This window comes from Choristoneura fumiferana, chromosome 26 (assembly GCF_025370935.1).
Source record: "Choristoneura fumiferana chromosome 26, NRCan_CFum_1, whole genome shotgun sequence".
NCBI classification, from domain to species: domain Eukaryota; kingdom Metazoa; phylum Arthropoda; class Insecta; order Lepidoptera; family Tortricidae; genus Choristoneura; species Choristoneura fumiferana.
Window position 1 is genome coordinate 6,951,389 of NC_133497.1, and position 21,858 is coordinate 6,973,246.

The window sequence follows — 21,858 nt, forward strand, 5'->3', positions numbered from 1 at the left end:
GCATTTAGTATTAATAATATAAGTATTTTGTCTCATTTTCTCATTCAATTTAAGAGCGTTTGAACTGGCAACGTTGCATTTTTGTTAGTTTTTCTCGATTATTCCATAGAAATAGAATGAAAATTAAAAATGTGGTCTGATAAACGATCGAACGAAACGCTCATAAGAGACAAAATACCAATATTATTAGACTTGTAAGCTTTGAGAAACAGGGTTTAGGGGTTTCACGACTTTCACGCAATGAACAGGGGAACATTTCGCCGCGCAGAGAGCACATCAAAGGGGTCTGGCGTCAATAAACTATGGAGAACGGACCGGTCTAGAATACCGCGTAGTAAAGGTGTTTCTAGGTGGTTTCCTTTGGTGGACCGTGGATCAGCAAGCGCAGCGTAGGACGGCCACCAACGAGATGGATGGATGACCTGGTTGAAGTGGCTGCAGGCCGCTTCCAAATTGGAAGTCTGAGAGTGCCCTACGTCCAACAGTGGACGTTCTATGGCTGAAATGGATGATTACTTCGTCTTAAGACATCCGAAATACCGTTCACTATGTTCAGCGATTTTTCCTACGAAAAAATATATTTAAGTTTTTTTTTTGTGAATTTGCCGACTCGCGCTTGGAAAGTGAACAAAACTTACTGACTAAAAATAAACGATTTTTAAAGGCTCATATTATGCTGTAAAGTATAAATATAAATTTTACTGGGCAGGAAAATTTTCTAAACTCACATGGTGGTTATTTATTTCGATAGCTCTTGAGACGAAGCATCTGGTTTTTAATTATAAAACTGATTTGCTGGGCCCCTCTTTTTATAAGTTAGGTACATATATTTTTGCATACTCTAGCCAGCTTCAATGTACCTAGGTACCTTTGTTGTTTGTAGGTAAGATCCTTGTAAGATTGTAACTAAGATCATATCTATGGAAATAAAACCAAGGAATTCGGAAATAAACTAGAGTTGTTGGTCAGGGAACTGGTAAAATGGCCAGGAAATGCCAGGGATCTCTTCTCCTCATGACCAGGTCTCAAAAAAGCAAAAGATTTAAGTAGCGTTGCCTAAAACGCAAAATGCCTAATTGCCTAGGTACCTAGCAAAATGCCTAAAATTTTATAATTTGCAGTGAATAGTGTGCACACCCTGGTGCATGAAATGATTTTTTTACAGTAATTGTAATTGGCACATTACCAAATTTCAGGCCATTCTGAATGATTTCCAACGGTTAGGTAACTTATAAAAACTTGTAAAAAAATCTTCAGCCCTCGAATGATCCTCTGTTACTGTTAAACATAGACCTCTATCTAACCCACGAAAAACGAAATAAAATAAACATAGTAAGCACAAACTATTTAGACATTTGTATTTAACGAAGCAACACGAGGAACAATATTTAACCGAATCGCACACGAAGCTAATTATAACATCGGCTTGACAACATGTAAGTCCGACGTGGCCATGAGTATAACATACTAAACTAAAGTACTCGCTTCCAAGGTTGCGCCGCACGTACGCATTGCATTATCGCTTATCTACTCGCTATCATACATTATTCAATAAAGCTAGGCACTGTTGTATGTATGGCGCCATACAAATACGTCCCTCTGAAATGAAGCAAAGGGGGACAGTGAATAGACTTCAGTACCTATTTATTAATAGTGATCATAGCCCTTTGTACGAAACTTTGTACTTAACTGTCTAGTCTATAACTGGTTTATTTATACGTAGGTATTCTGTGAATAGCGATGAATGAAAGAGTTCAAACCAATATTTTCAATAAGCTTGTTTTGACAAACAGAACCCTGTTATTGTCGGTCTATTATCGCTACTCGCGCTTTAGTGCTGTTTCAGTCGGCTCAGTACCGAATCGTCTATGAATCAAAATGGCCGCGACTTTAGATGGTCTAAAAAGCACATGTCCAATTATAATTGAATTGTCAATTTGTGAAGATGTCTTTAATAGTAAAACACCCAAATCGCAAATGTCCAATGTTTAAATCGTCCAAAACCTAATTAATGGTGATAAGTAATCTGATGATTTTTAGACTCTGCGATTGGTCATTCTGCTACTCTGACTAACTGCTTTCAATAAGATTTGACGATTCACTTTCTTGAGTGACAACGCTTTTAACAATATGTAGTTTAGACATGCCACACGAACTATTACACGGCTATTTTGATGTTCTTAGTTTTGGATGCTATGCAATGCGGCAAATTGCTAATAGATCGTCTGACATTTCGCTTCTTGGTCAATTTGCGTCGCTCTGGACATTTTGCAACATAGACTGTCACGCAGACTTCCTAGGAATGCTATGTCAGCACAAAATGACCCTCCTTTGGGCAGTCGGGTAAAAATCGGCCAAGTGCGAGTCGAACTTTCTAGATAATAACGGGTTGTTACGCACGGCAACTCTACGACTTCATCTTTTTTGCGTGATCGGCTAGGCACTATTCATGCCGGTCTAACTCCAAAAGGAAGCCTAGCAAATCCTTCATGTTGCCGACTACTCAGCATGGCGACCATTCAAAATATGTTCCAGAAGAGTTCAAACTCCAATTCCCTACGACAAATTCAATTTTGCTTCTTATGAAGTCGAGGTCGCAAATGGACGCCTGCAGGCAGCGGCGCGCCGAGCATTTTCTCTGTTCATTGCGTATGCTGTCACAGGTAACCTCAGTGATGACACGATGGTAAAGCTTGTGTTAACTACGAGGTGTTGCCTCTGAAGACATAACTGATGCTTCTCCTACACAGCGAAATTGTGGAACTTCCGCCAGCAGTGTCTCCAGACAACTGTGACATCGAGGCTTTCAAGAAAAGGGCTTATACTTAAAACACCGGCAACAGACCAATGATTCTCCTTGAGCTGTTGGTACTCATGACCGGTGGCGATCAGTTCCCATCAGATGACCCGCCTGCTCTCGTTTGTTTGCCTTACCCTCACTCATAAACCACTACACTACAGTACACTACTGCTAAGTACTTAAGAATATTATCCCTAAAGTTCTACCTTTTATGGCATAATCTCGAATCGCACAGTATCGTTTGGCATAATTATCATATCGCTGAAACTCATATTGCATAACCTCGTTTGTACGAAACCCATCTTGTGTGGTGTAAGGGTGTAAGTTCTGTGTAGAGTCGCAGTTCTAACCCTAACCCTACCCTAACCATCCTTGCTGGTACCAGCTTGTATCTTAGTGAGGTCACAGTTCTGAGATAACCTACTTTACTATTAGCAATTCGTTTCCATGAGGGATTTTTCTTGGGAAAATAGTGCGATGTGAGTCCTAATCAAAATAACTCTTATGCCAAGTACATTTTATGGTAAGTAATTATTCTGCTAAAAAAGTTTATGCAATAGCGTGTTATGCTAAATAGGTCTATCTAGATGACCTATTGATCGATCTATTGTGCCTATCTAGATGGCTCCTTGTCGACGATGCGACAATGCCCGATTCCTAATATATCCAAGGTCCACCTCTCAACACAGAATTGGAACAGGCCGGTTTTGCATAAGGTTCATTACAAGAACCATTTGAATATTATCGAACGTAATGCCTTGTAGGTAGTTCTCACGAGATAAGTCCATAATAATATAATGTACAGATATAGCGCACCATATATTTCTATCGGAAAAAGTCTGATCTCACTCTGGTCTCAATCTTGCTGTCCCGCTGACGCTCATCTTATTTAATTCGAGAGTGAGAGGGACGGTAAGATACGAACTTCGAATTTCGCAGTAGCCCCCCAGAGGCCCCAGATCCGCCCACTGCGCAGTTGGGAGTTGGGAGCAGTGAAGTAGGGTGTCTGGCTAAAGCCAAATGATATTGTATAGCTCAAAGCGACTGATGTCGCTTGACGTTTTTGTTCCTGCGTAAAAAAATAGTATTCTAGTCCATCAGTTATGTTTAGGTATTTATCAGAAAATATTGGAAAAAAGAAAATATTTAACCTAACCATAAAAATTTCATTTTTAATACAAGCTTTTTTTGCTGACTGTACTTGCATTGTCACCCAAACTACATTTGCATACCAAATTTCAAGTCGATGCCATTAACCATTGAAGAGTTCTGCGGAGACGATCCTGGCTTTAATACCAGGATGTCACTACTAGATTATTGTATTGTCACGCAATTTACATAAGTATTCCAAATTTCAAGTCAATCTGACTACTGGAAGTTGGTCAAATTTAACTTGCAAGATTTGATTACAGACAGACAGACGTACAACGGGACAGGTGAAACTAACTAAAAGCTTGTAATTAAAAATTTAAAAGCACCCGACACAAAAAAACGCCACTAGTGTGTTCTGGATATCCTGGCTGCAGCATCAGGCCGAGAATTCCATAATCTTGCATAGTTATATAGCATACATGGGTGTTTCTAATTTTAGGTCCCAAATATGTCTGAAAGTAAAGTAAATGCCCATTATGCGTCTAAGATTCCTACCGCATCGAACAAAAGAGCTGATGATCTTGAAACGGCTGAACCGATTTTGATAAAACATGTCTAAGAACCATCGCTAGACTGCTTTCAAAATGTCAAAATACGACGGAACTCGAAGTGCCAATCAGTTAATTTTAATAAATGATATGAATAATATGAACTTTATTATATAGTGTCAAATGCCAAAATGAAAAATGTACGATGGGTTAGGTACTGAAATTAATTGAGAGCACGATGAATACGAACTTTTCCTATAAAATAAAATGGAAGACCATTATGCACTGCATCTTATAAAAGCTTGTAAAAGGGCATTTTCACTTTAAATGACGCTTTTTTTTCAGAACTAGGTAAGTTTGGGTTCTTTTTACTCGGAATCATTGGCACTATTGATTTGGAGGAAGAAAAAGATGTCCCTGATTTTTTGGTCAGTTATTGACCATTTTTCGTACAATTTATACGGGTCGTTACAAAACGGGCACAATTTTTTTATGAAAATTGGGGACATTTTTTTCTTCCTCAAAATTAATAGTGCTCGTGATTCTGAGTAAGAAAAACCCAAAATAATCTAATTCTGAAAAAAAAATACAACATTCAAACCTTCAAATCAAAAGGTAGAGGTGATTTAGCGACCACTTGCATTGACTTGGAAATTCAACCTTATTGTTTTAGTTCTAACTTTAAGTTACAATATCCATTGTAACTATTGTATTGTTATATTGTAATTATTGAAAATACCTCTAGATTTAAACATATCTTTTGTCAGGTATGTATTCGATAGCTGCTTTTGATTCTGTGGTAGTATGCTCCAGCAAATGGGGCCTTATTAAGGGTTAAAGTGAAAATAAATACCCAAAAACAGCAAATGACTCCATACGACTTGAGGTATCCCATCTTAGGCCTCTAGGTTGGCAACGCATCTGCAATCCCCTGGTGTTGCAGGTGTCTATGGGCGGTGGTGATCTCTTACCATCAGGAGACCCACTTGCTCGTTTGCCATCCAGTAGTATAAAAAAAACGATACCACAGAATAAGTAATAGTGCAAATATGCACGAAATTCAGCATCTGTTATAGCATAGTGCGATTCAGTCGTCCTTCGTCGCCTTCCGCGTTGCTTGTTTGCTTGCTCTATCAGACCTTGCCAGCATTCGTTCCCTCCGTGACTATACTTACACGTTACCTTGTGTATAATATACACTATTATAAATTATAATGCTGTGAATATGCCGTCGCTGATGGGATACTATTTACATAGATAAGGCAACAGATCTTTTAGAAACTACACCAGTGCTCTGTACACTTGTAATTTCAAAGTTCAATATCTTAAAAACGGCTGAACTGATTTTAATAAACCATAGCTAAAACCCATCGCAAGGATACTCGCTTTCACGCAAAGAAACCGCATCGAAATTGGTCCTTCCGTTTGGAAGCTACGATGCCACAGACAGACATTGGCGTCAAATTTATAACACCCCTCTGGGCGTGGAGGGTTAAAAAAACAACCGTTCCTCTTCGATAAAAGCCAGTTTAGATCTACAAGAATAAAGATTTGTATTGTATTGCATAACAGAGGCCGTATTGCCTAAAGGCGTCGTCGCTCGATTGCAGCGATAAATCGGTCACTGGCATTTTGAGCTCTATCGCTATATGTCACGTGACCAGATTTGACACTGGAAACGAGCGTCGAGCGATTTCATGAGGCCGCGGCCTAACGTTTCTGATGCTCGCGATCGCAATCAAATGACAGTTGTATGCGAAATATGTCATTTGATTGCGATCGCGAGCGTCATAAGCGTTATGCAATACGGCCTCTGATGTAGCGAATTATGATTGGTTTTTTGGAGTATTTTTGTTTTTTTTTCCAATCATAATTTGATTGCTTAGTAGCGACATCTCTTGTCTGGGTGAGCGGTTGGTTCCGAAAGAGTGTGACGTCTCTCGATGAGAGCGGAACATAGATGTCGCTAGTGCTGCTGCATAAGTAGCGTAGTAGAAATAAGCAACCTGAGATACCTATGTATGCAAAGGAAAAATTCGTGTCTAGATTCCTGTCCAGCGGTGGTGTAGGGGTTATAGCACGCAGCACGGATTGCTGAGGACCTGGGTTCGATTCCCAGTGCTGGTCTCTTTTTCTGGTTTTTCTGTGCATCCATGTCTCAGTTTGTATTTTCGGTAGCGAATTATGTTTTCCCATCGTATTTTGTCGGTAAAGTTCGTATTTGTCTTGCTTTCTCAACCAGCTTACTGAAGTTTACTGAAGCTCATTGAGAGAGCAAAGATGAATATACGAACTTACCCGAAAAAATACGATGGAAAACATTATTCAATAGATATACCGATATACCTGTACATGTACATTGCGAAGCTGTAAAGCAAACTGGGTCGAATGGTCAATCGAGGGCCGCAATGGAATACAACTTAATACGATTTTTAGGGTTCCGGAGCCAAAATGGCAAAACGGAACCCTCATAGTTTCGCCATGTCTGTCTGTCTGTCCGTCCGTCCGCGGCTTTGCTCAGGGACTATCAATGCTAGAAAGCTGTAATTTTGCACGGATATAATGTAATGTACAAGAAAAAAAATAAAAACTTTTTTTTAGGGTACCTCACATAGACGTAAAGTGGGGGTGATTTTTTTTCTCATCCAACCCTATAGTGTGGGGTATCGTTGGATAGGTCTTTTAACCAACCAAAACCATTAGAGGTTTAATTGCTAAGACAATTTTTCGATTCAGTGATTTGTTTGCGAAATATTCAACTAAAGTGCAAATTTTCATTAAAATCGAGCGTGCCCCCCCCCCCTAAAATCTAAACCGGTGGGTGAAACAATTTGAAAAAAATCAGGAAGGTAGTAAGTATATCAAACTTTCAAGGAAAACTATAACGGTTAAGTTTTCTTGAGAATTTATTTATTTCTTGTAGAGTAAATAGCAGCCTAAGGTATAAAATATACCTAAACTATGGAAGATTCCGTATAAAATACGAAATCCTTAGAAAAATATTACTTATTTTTTTCGTAATGGCTACGGAACCCTATTTCGGGCGTGTCCGACACGCTCTTGGCCGTTTTTTTTTCTTGCTCTGGCTGGATAGAGAGACGTTTCATCTCCGAAACATTGAAAGCAACGAAAGTCGTCACCGCTAGCGACTTGAACGTGATCGAATAAGGAAAATCCCAAAAATTTACATTCATAATATATCGGATTAGGCACCGTTAAACGGCTTTTATCTCGTTGGCATTTCGCCCACGCGTTTTCGAATTTCCCCGAACAATGCTATCTTTATCAAGGACACATACTATTTGCAAGAGTTAACACGAAAATCTGTTTAACTGTTATGAAGAACACTTTTTTCTGTTTATTTTCGATACTACGCAGTCCTCCGTCACTGCTACAAGTACTTCACCATTATTATGCTGGGGGGCTACTACGAAATTCGAAAATCGAAGTTCGTAATCGTACCGTCCGTGTGCGATACGAATCACTCTTGTATTAAATAATATAACCGTCAGCGGGTCGACAAGATACGAAGTTCGAATTTTGCACTTCGTAGTAGGTATAAGACCTGGAATGACTTGGATACGTATTGATTATTTTCTTTTCGACAGATGGCATTCAAAAATGGTTCTATGACTGCTATTAGACTATTTAGTCGTAAAATTTTTGAGTCCTAATAATGTTTGTCATAATATTTGTTAAGTAGTCACATTTTTCACGCCGTAGGTACCTAACCGTAAATTAATTTAGATATTTTACATGCTCATCCTGTAAAACTATAGGTAAGGTTAGATTTGTTCTTTAACAATTCTGAACAATTAATGAATTCGGAGAAACAAAGATCTAACAAACATTAGGTAGGTACGTTATGTTATGTACATTACATTATAATGACTATCAACAGTCTAGTCGATATGGATCCCTGTTACTAACTGCGCCATTGGCGTCGGTGGCCTAGAAGTTTAACACGATGTAATCTGTTACATAGTTATTATATATATTGAGTAGCTTTCATATTTACCACGGCTTATATTTATCAAGGACATACTTAAACATAAATATATGTACGTTACGGTAACGTACAGTACAGTCGTTACCAAGACTTTAAAAATATCTACACCTTTATGCCACCAATCATGAGGTCGATGTATACATATATTTGACGCTATGGCTGTATAGATATTTTATGCCCTCGACTGTACATTTAACATACCCACATCAGTCTGGAATAGAGGCAGTCGGCTTACCTTAATAAGTTTATGGTTATCACAATAACACTTATGTTACTGAGTAGAGTACATACTCTTGCGTCCTAAAAAGTATTGTTATCGTTGTTGATCCAGCAAAAGCATAAATGCCTCTTTTGGAAACCTTTTCTGTATTAACTTATTCGCTGCAAAAACCTAAACATAACAGGGAGAATTCATCTAGTCACAGTCATCTACAAAGATACGGCCTAAGTTGCAAATATATGTATACACGTCCTTAATGTTAAGTCAATAAAGTCGCGTATGGTATGCACCTACACGCATATTTTTGCAAATTTAGCCGTATCGATCTTTTGTAGTTGACTTTTGTAGTCTTAAAATAATAAAGAGGTCTACAGACAACATATAGCCTTAAACCACCGGAGCTAGAAACTTGAAATTTGGCATACCTGACACATATCCTTTTGAGGATAGAGGTGCATTTAGGGTTTTTTCTACACTTATGGGAGTATAGAGTAGAGCAGACGTTTTCAACCGGTGTGCCGCTTATATTATCAGGTGTGCCGCGATTGCCGCGATGAGTAGGTGAGGTATGCTGCATTGAAATCATGATTAGCTATTAAAAATAAAATATGTAGCTTTTACGGTTTCGTACCTAAATGTGTCAACAAAGCCTACGCTGTTCGTTATGTTATACATATTTATTAAGTATACTGGGAATCCTCTACGCGCCAGTCCGACTCGCGCTTGGCTATTTTTTACTGGTGTGCCGTGAAACTTTGATAAACGAAAAGTATGCTGTTAAAACCAAAAGGTTGAAAACGCCTGGGATAGAGAGCTAGCCAATTTTTTAGTCATCCACGGGGGCGAGGTCGCGGTTTAGCTAGCTTTCCCATATAACAGCAAATACCAGGTACTATTATTCTCGTATTCGGCGGCCCAAACGTCCTTGTTACAGATTTCCACAGAAACAAAAGGCTAAATTCATCATAGCGACGTGCATCCGCGCCCAAATCGATACTAGCATCGCATCTCGGCTCTTTGTTCGGTTGTCCTGCTCGCACTCGTGTTTGACTGCATCAGAGTGACAGGGAGGGCGCTCTCGACCCAGTTGGACCGTCCTACTGGCCCAGATAGCTAGGCGAGGTCACGAGTTTAACTAGAACGCTAACGCCTTGATATCTGACCCCGTCCCCGTCCGCTAGTGGAAGGGTTGCCATGTAGAAAAATTTAATGTCCTGATGAAAACTCTGACATCATCCTAAAAATCCTGACAATTTGATTAATAATTGAAACCAATAATAAAAGTATATTGTAACTACATTTAAGTTACTTTGCGTCTTGTTTTCTGTGACAATAAATGATTTTATTATTATTATTGAAATCTCTTTAGCTGTAAGTAATTTATCCTATTTTAAATAGTTTTGAAAGAAAATATTATTTACTAAATGAAACTAAATTTATCATTTCATTCATTAAAACTGTGTAAACTTTGAAATAAATGTATAATGAGAACTTTTATTTTATCTAATAAGGTAATTTCCAAAAACGCTCTGCAGGGCTACTCCGAAACTCGAAACTCGAAGTTCGTGTCGTGTGGTCCCTCTCGTTCTCGTATTAAATAGATTAAGTATCAGAGGAACCGCATGACACGAACTTCGAGTTTCGAGTTTCGGAGTAGCCCTGCTGACACTTTTTAAGTACGGCCGCAATCCTGGCAAAGGGTCAAAAATCCTGACATATCAGGATAAACCCTTACGTATGGCAACCCTACACCGCACGCGGTACCTCGGTGAAATGTCGTCATCTTTAAATGCGACGCCATGGGTCGCCTTGAACATGCTGATTTGAAATACAACGCCTCTAACGTTTAGAGTTTCAAATAGAAACAACGGCTGAATAGTCCACTGTTTGCGGTTCAAGAAAGAACGAAAAATTATTCCAAATGATTCTATGCCTTTACCTAACTACTTGTGTCATCTGCAGTCTTGTATTGTATGCTATGTAGTCCATGGAACTGTTGATTGTTCAGTCAAGGGAACTGAATTTGTGGAACCTTCTCATAATTAAAGGGATAAGTCCGCCTTTGTACAAGTATCTCAAAGTTTGTCAATTGTGTTTTGTTTCTTTTCTTTTGTACAATAAAGAGTTTACATACATACATACATAATTAATTTCGCTATGATTTGTTTGGCAAATGTATGGGATGTCAACATAACAATTAGCACAAAGACTTAATTCCACTATAATTAATTTAATTAGCATAATTTCCACCCTAGCGCGTGATTCAGTTTCCTTTACTGTATCACTTAGAGGCTGTTAGAGGACTAAAAGACCAGACATACGAGTATTTCGGCTCTTTTTTAATCCCCGACGTAAAAAGAGTGTTATAAGTTTGACCGCTTTGTGTGTATGTGTGTCTGTCTGTGGCACCGTAGCTCTTAAGACGAACCGATTTGAAAGCAGATTTTTTAGTACTTTTGGTTGGCATTGAATTGATTAATGAACGACGCCTTAAAAAAGCCGTGCTAGCCTGGTGATTTGACCTGTGGCCTCGCAAGCACAGGGTCCTGGGTTCAAGCCTGGGCTCGCACCTCGAGTTTTTCGGAATTCATGTTCGAAACTACATTTGAAATTTAAAATGAGCTTACGGAAGGAAACACCGCGAGGAAACCTGTATACACGTGCGAAGCAATTCAATGGCTTGAGAACTACGGCCTAAGCCCTCTCATTCTGGCAGGAGGCCTGTGCCCTGCAGTGGGTCGTATTTGCCAAGATAATAATGATTATTTATTAAAAAATTACTGACTAAAATTACTTTCGAGCTACTCGAGTCATCATAATACTTCATAATAATAAAATATGATCTCTGAAACATTTGAAATTACGAGTACAACTCAGTGTGTTAAAAAAAAGTCGACAGTTTTTTTATAAAGATTAACCTAAGTACTAGTAGTCTTATAGTATAGATCATAGTAATATGGCTCAACTATAAAACAAAATAACCCAAAGAAAATTATAAATCACATTTAAGATTAGAGACTAGTTTATGCTGGCAGCTTCGCCCGTCTTGAAGAAAGCGACTGTTTTATACTATGTACAAATTATATAAACCTATTTACTGTTCACTAGTAGTGATGGTAAATTCTCGAGAATATTCTCGCATCGAGAATGTTGCTGTTAAGTTATCGAGAACATTCCTTAAACAGAGAATTTATGAGAATTAAAAAAACGAGCGGTTATATTCCATTGTTGTGTACAGCTAATAGATTTAGGTAAACTTAATTGTTTTATGCAGATTACGGCAGCTATTACCTGCTCAGGAACTTAAATTCTTAGTAAATTCTCCAGAGCGAGAACATTCTCGAGATTAAATAAAAAGCTGAACAGTTTCGTCAGATTTTTTTCTGTGACATAATGAATGTTATTTATGACATATAATCATATTTAGTAATGTACAATATATATATGACGCACGCTAAAATCGGTTAGCTAGAAAAAAAATATTGAAGAAAATCAGGTTTCTTTTTTTTATAAAATATACTGAGCGGCAAAAAATCTGGCCCTCAAATGTATGCAGAAATAGGCAATTTTGTATGTGGAGTGGGCCAAATTTTTTGCCGCTGAGTATACTTTGCACGGCCTCTAACCAAATGCATATAAATAAGCTAAATTCGGGCCTTAATATTTAATTTTTGTCAATTTGAATTGTTTCGTTTCTTATTTAAAATTCTCCGTCGTCCCAGAATATTCTCGGTTTACGAGAATATTCTCCCTGAGAGAATATTCTCTCGACCCATCACTATTCACGAGCTAGCCTTTTCCATTGCCCATTAATTACTAATGTAATGTAGGTACGTCGGTACTTCCCGTGTGTCGCTACTCAGAAACTGAATAAGTGTTTGTTATTATAAGTACCTACCAACCCCACACAACGAAGCAATTCAGCAATGAAATCACAAAGTTGACAAATTGATAAACATATGCGACGCTGACGCCATAGCTACTACACTTTGCTAATATCGTTCGGAACTCGAAACAAAAGATCAGTTTTATTTTTAACCCACGACGCAAAAAGAGGGGTGTTATAAGTTTGACCGCTATGTGTGTCTGTCTATGGCACCGTAGCTCTTAACTCTTAACCCTTAGATGCATATGGTATCAAAAATGATAGCCTAGGTTTCTTTCATTTTCACATAAAAAGACTAATTGTTTTAATTGGTTTTATTTATAAGACTGTATCTGCCTTATTCTGTTTTGCAATCAGAATAAAATTTTATCAAAAATGATACCATAGCGTTAAAAAATAAAATGAAAATTAAACTTTTACCCTGATTTTTTAAATATTGTTCTCATTATTAAAAGGGTGTTTTCTATCAATTTTTAATATTTTCGTCAGATTTAATAATAATGCAGCTAAGGGTTAAAAGGGTGAACCGATTTGAATGCGTTTTTTTTTTATTTTAAAGCAGGTTTTCTAGCGATGGTTCTTAGACAAGTTTTATCAAAATTGGTTTAGCCGTTTTTGAGATATTGAACTTTGAAGTGACAATATCGGGGGTTTTCCAACTTTGTGTTGGTTAGATTATTCTTTCTCATTTGAATATTCAGGAAAAAGAAGAAAACCGACGAGTCCCGAGCGGCATTGACATTCTGATTGTACAATCACCTGCATTGATATTGTATGTATGTATGTATGTAAACTCTTTATTGTACAAAATAAGTAAACAAACACAGATGACAAACAATGAAATATATGAGTACAAAGTAAAACTTATCAATAAATATATGTACAAAGGCGAACTTATCCCTTTAAGGGATCTCTACCAGTCAACCTTTGAGTGGATGAGAGGAGCATTCAGTCAGGGACGGACAAAATGTGAGTTTAAAAATTAAAATAGATAGTGGAAGCTACAATACATTGCTTTAAATAATATAATACACAAATCTATAAAAGAATCCTTACATAAAAATACACTACTATATGCAAACAAAATAAGAATAAAACGTACCAATACAATAAGCAAAAATAATAATAATAACAATAATAGTTAATGCTTGTCGCAGCGGAGCGTGCAAAAATATCTGACACGTCCTACCAGCACTAGATGTAGAGTATTGTAGAGATAATATCAGATATTTAAGCATGCTTTTTTGAGATATTAGTGCTGAGCTTAGATAATTTAAGAGTGCTGAGGCATAATATTCGTTTGCTTCAAACCTTGCAAAATTCATCTGGATTTACTTCCAGTGGTATTAAAATTACAAAATATACCGGTAACAAAAACTCATCACAAGCTAACTAACTTGCAATGTACTTTATGTATGGTGTGGGTCAAATCGTGCAAGTTGAATTTGACCCACTTCCAGTGGTTCGGATTGAGTTGAAATTTGGCATACTTATGTAAATATGGTGACAATATAATAATCTGATAATGACATCCTGGTGGTCCAGCCAAGATCGTCTCCGCGGGACGGAACTCCTTAACGGTTAATAGCGTCGACTTGAAATTTGGTACGGAAATGTACCTACCTAGTTTGAATGACAATGCAAGTACAGTCGGGAACAAAGCTTGTATTAAAAAATTCATTTTAACAAGAATCTTTTTCATCCACAGATGGACATCTACGTCCAAACAGCGAGTCCTATAGTCGAGCAGGTCCTGAAGGGGTACAATGGCACGATATTCGCGTACGGACAGACGGGCACCGGCAAGACTTACACCATGGCGGGGGGCAACTCCGCCCCCGAGCTGCGCGGGATCATACCCAACTCGTTCGCGCATATATTCAGCCACATTGCTAAAGCTAAAGACGATGAGAAGTAAGTTAAAAAAATATGTAATTACTTGAGATTACCCGCGGCTTCGCACGTGTAAACTATTCAATCTGGTAGTTACAATTGAAATTCCGGGATTTTACAAAATTCCCCTGGGAAATCCCAAAATTTGTATCGTGGTCTTCATTGAGGCTGTGTTAAGAACAACTATAAAATTTCATGACTCTAAACCCAGCGGTTGAAACTTCAAGATTTTATCCCTAGCCTGTGGGAATATCGGAATAAAAAGTAGCCTATGTGTTATTCCAGACGTCCAGCTATCTACATACCAAATTTCATGACTAAGCCCAGCGGTTGTTATTTAGAGATTTTATCCCTATGCCGTGGGAATATCGGGATAAAAAGTATCCTATGTTTTAATCCACAAATTTCATCTAAATCCGTCCATCCGTTTCAGCGTGAAGAAAGTAACAAACATACTCACTCACAAACTCACTTACAAACTTTCACATTTATAATATTAAGTAGGATATTAGTAGGATTAACTTAAGCAGGAAAGATACTTTTTAAACGCGACGCCACGCCACGTCGTTCGACGCATGTTTCTATCTGCACCTGACCATTATAAATATATGAGACTGATTAGTAAATTGCGTTGGAGAGCGTGTGCATGCGTGTCGTGGCGTTGGGTTTTAAACAGTGTGTCGGCACCTTTAGTGTACCTAAAGCATTGAACTAACTCGCCACTGAATGAAAGACGACCTTTATTATTTTTATAAAAATAATAATTATTATTTCAAAAAGAAAAACTTCACAATGGTGTCTTAACAACTAGAAACCCTGTTTCCTAAATAGGTAGACCTGTGTTATAGGATAAACAGTGCTCCTCCCCTTCATAATTATAAAACCACTCTATTGCACTTTCAAACAGAAAATTGGTTTCCCATTACAACTCATACAATTTGCGTTACACGCGTTGTCACACGCGTAAACAATTAAGTCTAGCGGGATTCCGGGATTTCGCAAAAAGTCCTGTGGTGGGAATCCCCGAAAATTACATCGCGAATTTCATGGACGTTCCACAAAAAACACCCATGACATCATATCTTGAATATCTGGTCGTCTAAAGAAAGAAAGAAGAATGAGATCTAATTTAACCCCACTTAACTTCAGATTCCTCGTGTGCGTGACATATTTGGAGATATACAACGAGGAAGTGCGGGATCTACTCGGCAACAACCCGCACCAGAGTCTGGAGGTGAAAGAACGTCCCGACATCGGCGTGTTCGTCAAGGACCTCACGGGTTTGTATACCTCGCTACCATATCTGTTGGCGCGCATTGGTTGACTCCAGGGTAGGCAGCAGTGGCGTAGCGTTAGATATTTCCATGGTAAAACCGAAGCAAAGATCGGATACATCTTTCATAAATCATGTATGTCCTGTAGTCCTTTTGTAAATATGGGCAAGCCGGTGGGAATAGGGTTCTGTGGAGGCAGTTGGCATTGGTAGTTACCGCCGCAGCAGCGCGCCACCAGCACTAGCGCTGCCTACTCAATGCACGCCAAATCTAGAGATGTAATTAATAATGTTTTGCCAACTATTTCTTCGGAAATGGTCGTATTTATCTTGCTCTCTCAACTAGCTTATTGACAAGATTTCATATTTTTAACACTGTAAATTACTACAGGAATCGAAAGAGTTTTGCCTCCTGAACATGGGAAAATATTTATTATAACTTATTTCTCCATATTTAAAACAATACAAAAATATATATATATCTGCATTTTCCAAAACTACCACGGAATAGATATGTTTCCTTTGCCTTTTACACCAGAAAAAGGAGCTGTCTAAATTTTGACAACGCCTACGTCAGATTTACGTAATCTTTTTTTAAATAGAGACTAGACGAAAGTAATGGATCTATTGTGTGGTAGTTTTGGAGTTATGCCCTTTTAGAATAAGCACATCTTAAAAACATTGTAATAAATTAATTAATAATCGTACCGAAATTTTAAAAATATCAGCGTCTTTCTCTTTCCAAACAGAATACAGAGAACGAATCAAATTATAGTCTTAGAAATATGAAATCTTGTCAATTTTGCTTTGCTTAGATTGGGACTAAGTCAATTGGTGTCAATTATTCCATGATTATTATTTATTTATTTATTCACCTACAAAAAGTTATTTGTATGCAGGCTACGTCGTCCACAACGCGGACGAGCTCGAGAAAATAATGGCGGTAGGCAACAAAAACCGTCACATCGGCGCCACCGCGATGAACACGGAGTCGTCTCGCTCGCACGCCATCTTCTCTATCACGGTCGAGAGCAGCAAGAAGGGCGGCGACGGGAAAACGCACGTCAAGATGGGAAAACTGCATCTTGTGGATTTGGCGGTGAGTTAGCCATCGTATTTTGAGGAAAAAGCTCATATTCATCTTGGTTTCTCAACTTGCTTACTAAAGTTTACTGAAACTAATTGACCAAGCAATATAAATACGAACTTATCCGGCTACATACGATAGAAAAACATTGTTCACTAGATCTGTACAGTCATCAGCACCAATATCTGCAACAAAGCGTGCATTAATGTGTGATACGACTCTTTTTCTAAGACCGGTAGGACGTGTCAGATTTTTGCGCGTTCTCCCGTGGCAGATATTGATGGAAGTGACTGTACTACATTATTCCAGACGCTTGTAAAGTACAACTTTGGGTTGCTCAGCGAGGTATGGAGAGAGCTATGCTCAGGGTTTCTCTACAGGATCGAATCAGAAATGTGGAGATCCGTAGAAGAACGAGGGTCACCGACATAGCCAAGCAAATTAGCTTGTTGAAGTGGCAATGGGCAGGTCATATAGCACGGAGAACAGATGGCCGTTGGGACTGAAAAGTTCTCGAATGGAGACTAGCGCAGCGTAGGACATCCACTAACGAGATGTACGGACGGATGACCTGGTTAAAGCTGCGGGTTCACGGTGGATGCAGACCGCTTCCAACCGAATCAACTGGAGGTCTATTGAGAAGGCCGATATCCAACAGTGGACGTCCTACGGCTGATATCATGATGATGATGAGCTATGGCGTGCATGAATAGGGTAGGCAGCAGGGTAAACTACCGACTTCCGACCCTGGAACCCACCCAATTGCACGCCAATTAATGATGACTTACTACCACTAGATTGGGCCACTCACACAAAAACATTCACACGGTCCCAAATTAAGACCAGCGCCGTTCGCACGGGCGGCATTATGCTGATTTGGGACCATTTCGTGACCGTGATAGTAATTTTTAGTTTAATTGTGTATTTGTGCAATAACGTCACGAATAAATGTTTTTTCTTTCTTTTCTTTCTTAATGACAGCGGGCTTTGAGATTTACTCATTCATTTCATTCATTTTCCTTTTATGCAATCAGTTCTTCACGTAGCTGTGTGTGTAAGGGTCTCCCCACATCTGTTGACGCAGAATCCAAACCAAAAAACGCTTTATGTACACGCAATACGAGCGAAAAAGACGTCTGTCGGTAAACGTCGTTTCACGTCGGCCGAGCCAACTCACTTCAACTCTCGTGGCACTATCTTTACATCAGATACACACAAGTTTGCTTTGTAAATAACGTCTAACAACATAACGCTACTTCTCCAGGGCTCAGAACGTCAAAGCAAAACGCAAGCGACGGGCACCCGCCTCAAAGAAGCCACTAAGATCAACCAGTCTCTCTCCGTCCTGGGCAACGTCATATCGGCCCTGGTGGACGGCAAGTCTACACATATCCCGTACCGCAACTCAAAGCTGACGCGGCTGCTGCAAGACTCGCTGGGAGGGAACTCCAAGACTGTCATGGTTAGTTATATTCTTTGAAATCACTTTTTATTTATTTTCGGACTAAACTATTATTATTACTTTTTTGTGCCTGAAACTATAAAAAAACATAGGTTAGGTTTGGTTTGGTTTGAGTTGCGTCAAGGCGCGAAGCGCCTCAGCTACGCGGAATAGGAGCTCCGCGGCGGATTTATTTGGATCATAGAATTAAAATTAACGAATCAGGAAATGGAGAAACGGAGACACTAGATATTCGGGGAACTTTTTATACCACTTGCTACTTGGAACAGCTGTTATTTAGATGAAGAGATACTATCCCGACAGTCGGGTTTATGTTCTGGCAGCGTCATTTAAGCCAACAAGTTTTTTCCTCACTGCCTCTCTCTGGTGATGGAAATGTTTACATTGTAACAATAACTTGGACAGATCGCGACCATAGGCCCGGCGGACACCAACTACGTGGAAACCATCAGCACCCTCCGCTACGCCAACCGCGCGAAGAATATCGAGAACAAAACCCACGTCAACAGCGAGCCCGGCGACGCGTTGCTTACCAGGTATCACAACAGCATGTTCGCCGGCAGTTCCATTGGCCCGCACGAAGCGGTTTGCTTCATCTTTCATAGTGAGAACTGCTAAGGAATGGAATTCGCTCCCATCGTCTGTATTTCCGGATAAAGGAGCGTTCAAAATTCAAATCATTTATTATGTAAGTAGGCCGCAATGGGCTCTTTTACACATAGTGTTGCGTAACCAATTTACGTTTCTCTGAACCCCCTCCCTCCACCCTCCCCCATTGACTTTCAGCTATATCATAGCGGCTGTATTCACGAGAAGATTCTGTTTGCCTGTTCACTGTGCAGTAGGTTTTTTTTTGCTTCTACATTTTCATTACATTCCTTATATTTACAGATTCCAACAAGAGATTGATCAGCTTAAGAAACAGTTGGAGGAGAACACCAATGGTAAGTTTTAAAACTTTATCTACCATATTTAATGAAAGCGGCCATTGCCACTTTTATTTTTATGTTAATTCTGTTTAAAAATTTGTTCACTGCGAAAAATCATGCATAAAAAAATGAAGCATGCAAGACACGGTAAAAGTACTTTCGATTCAGTTTGTGTCACGTTTTGCTCTTCCCCAGTGAAAAATTAGCGCCCTAACCACCAAATAAATCATTCTACTCTGCTGCCACCGGAAAAGAGTTATGTTTTTCAAGTTTATGTATATGACGTCACCCGCTCGTATAATTGACCAGATCATGATGAAATTGCTAGGCATATCGTGACTTGCCACCATTTCATGATTTAAATGAACTAAAAGAAATTCTTTGCTCACCCGCTACCTTATGATAGCTAAGTTTATGCAAAATATGCGTGTTCATGCAGTTCCTCCACCTACACACTGTAAGAACACACACAAATCACACAAACCCATCTATCACCACCACCACACTATGTATATTTTGCATAAACTTGGCTATCATAAGGTCGCGGGTGAGCAAAGAAATTCTTTTAGTTCATTTTTATGGACCTCCGCAAAGTAACACCTGATTCAATAAATTATTTCGCGATTTGGCTAACTAACACCGCCATATCGTTCAAAACTCATTGTTATACGATTTGCGTAGTTAAGTTCAGCCATATCTATTTAAGCAGTGTAGCAAAAGCCTATGAACCCGATGTTTGACATACTCAAAATTGACCTGACAATGGCGTAAATTATTAACTTTTGGGTCCTGGTGAAATGAAATTATGTGAAGTAGCAGTAGAAATAAATGTATTCAAAGTAAATAATGTAACGTCAGATCATTAATTAAATTTTCTGTATCGCGTACTATTTCTGGTGTACAATAAACAGTTATTGTATTGTATTGTATCATTACAAAGTCAACAAAGATAAAGTAACCGCTGGTTGCTGTGCCAATCATTCAACATTTAAATCATGTAGTTATGTAATATGTTAACTGCCAGTACTGATACAGGCACTATGCAGCCCCCAATATGGCTCTACGGCCGTCGCTACCGCGGTGCGCTCGCTTCGCTGGTCTCGCGCGTTATGGTTGCAATTTTACTGAACTCTCTTTGTTCTTTTCTGATAAATGTCACTTTGTCTAGAATTGGAAGAAGAGGAGGAAGAAGAAGGCGAGCTCAGCGAGGGAGAACTGACGGACGACACGCTGACGGAGTCCGAGCTGGACTCGCTCGGACCCGAGCAAAGGAAGGAGCTGCGCCGCCTGCGCAGGGAAGAGCGGGTATGGAAAATAATAGTACATTGTGTCGTAAGGGTGGTAAGTAAGGAATTACGAACGAGAGTCTATTAGAAGCCCGAAGCCGAAGCCTGAGGACTTTTAATAAGTCGATTTTATAATTCTGATAGCACCCGTGCGACATACAATGTTTTTCGTCATATTTGCGAGTAAAATTGTAAATTTGTAAAAGAATAAATATTATTTTTACAAAAATTGCCGATACCGCTCCGCGGGCAGCGCTAGCAAGCTACCCGCGGCGCGCCTGAGGTGCGTGTCGTGCTTGTGCTCATCAGCTGCGCACCAGCAACAGTACACGCAACAACTCATAACGCCCCAAAAAAAGCCCTAGGGTTTTATTTAAGAGGTTGCAGTCAAGTTAACCTGGATGTTACGACATTTATTCACAACACAAGACACCGCAATATAATTAAGTTACAAATACGAACACGAAGGATAGTATGTGTCATTCATTGCGGTTGTGAATCGGATACTGGCTCAGCATAGTGCTAAAGCGTTGAATGAAACGCCCCAGCGCTGGTTTTGAGCCAGCACCGTCGGTGACCCTCGGAACGGATAAAGGTGGGGCCACATGCAAGTCGCTGGACGCTCGTTTCCAGCGATAAATCTGGTCACGTGACCCTATTTTGAATTTCCCGCGACTCAAAAAAGCAGCGTCTAGTCGCCGCGTCGAACAGCAGCGTCAACATGGCTGCTGGCAGAAATGATCTTGGTATTGGAAGCCAATTTCTTAACCTCCTTTAGTGGCAGTCGGGGCTGTAGTACAATGTACAAATAAAAGGAATTGTTGTGAATGAAAAAAAAACAGTGATTTTTCTTAAATTGAAGAGGTTTTTTTTTCAGCGATAAGGCTCAACATTTTCAGCTTTATCTCTGTCACGTGATCAGATTTGACGCTGGGAACGAGCGTCGAGTGACTGCATGTGGCCGCACCTTAAAGATATACTACACATTCGCCTCTGTTTCTTTAGAAGATATAATAATGTATTCGATGTGTTTGGCAGGAGAAGTTGAACAGAGAGAAGGCGAACCAGGCGCGGAAGGTGTTAGAGGAGAAGAAAGCTGAACTCCAGAGAACCAAGTACGTAACAGTTCCTTTTTAGGGTTCCGTAAACTCTTAGGCTACTCGCAGTACCTCGTAGTACAGTCAGCATCAAACGTATCTATACACTTTCGTACTTTGTCGTTTTACAACCACGTACTAAACGCCATGCAATATTGTCAATGTGTCAATGCGACAGAGTTAAAAAAGTGATCCGCTACTTGATGCTGATTGTACACGTAGTAACTCGTAGTTACGTCCCTCTTTAAAATATCGCCGCCGTAAGAGACGGCGCAA

At 39.3% G+C, this 21,858-nt stretch overlaps 1 protein-coding gene across 2 annotated transcripts in view; it reads left to right on the forward strand.

Moving 5' to 3' along the window:
• Nucleotides 1-21,858, forward strand: part of Klp64D (kinesin-like protein 64D) — a 35,069-nt gene that overhangs the window by 7,373 nt on the left and 5,838 nt on the right. For both annotated transcript variants that reach the window (XM_074107785.1, XM_074107784.1), the window contains exons 3-10: nt 14,264-14,469; nt 15,598-15,728; nt 16,621-16,820; nt 18,073-18,270; nt 18,676-18,806; nt 19,162-19,214; nt 20,368-20,504; nt 21,524-21,600. In XM_074107785.1, coding sequence (XP_073963886.1) covers nt 14,264-14,469; nt 15,598-15,728; nt 16,621-16,820; nt 18,073-18,270; nt 18,676-18,806; nt 19,162-19,214; nt 20,368-20,504; nt 21,524-21,600 — 1,133 coding nt within the window. The remainder of the gene's footprint in view (nt 1-14,263; nt 14,470-15,597; nt 15,729-16,620; nt 16,821-18,072; nt 18,271-18,675; nt 18,807-19,161; nt 19,215-20,367; nt 20,505-21,523; nt 21,601-21,858) is intronic.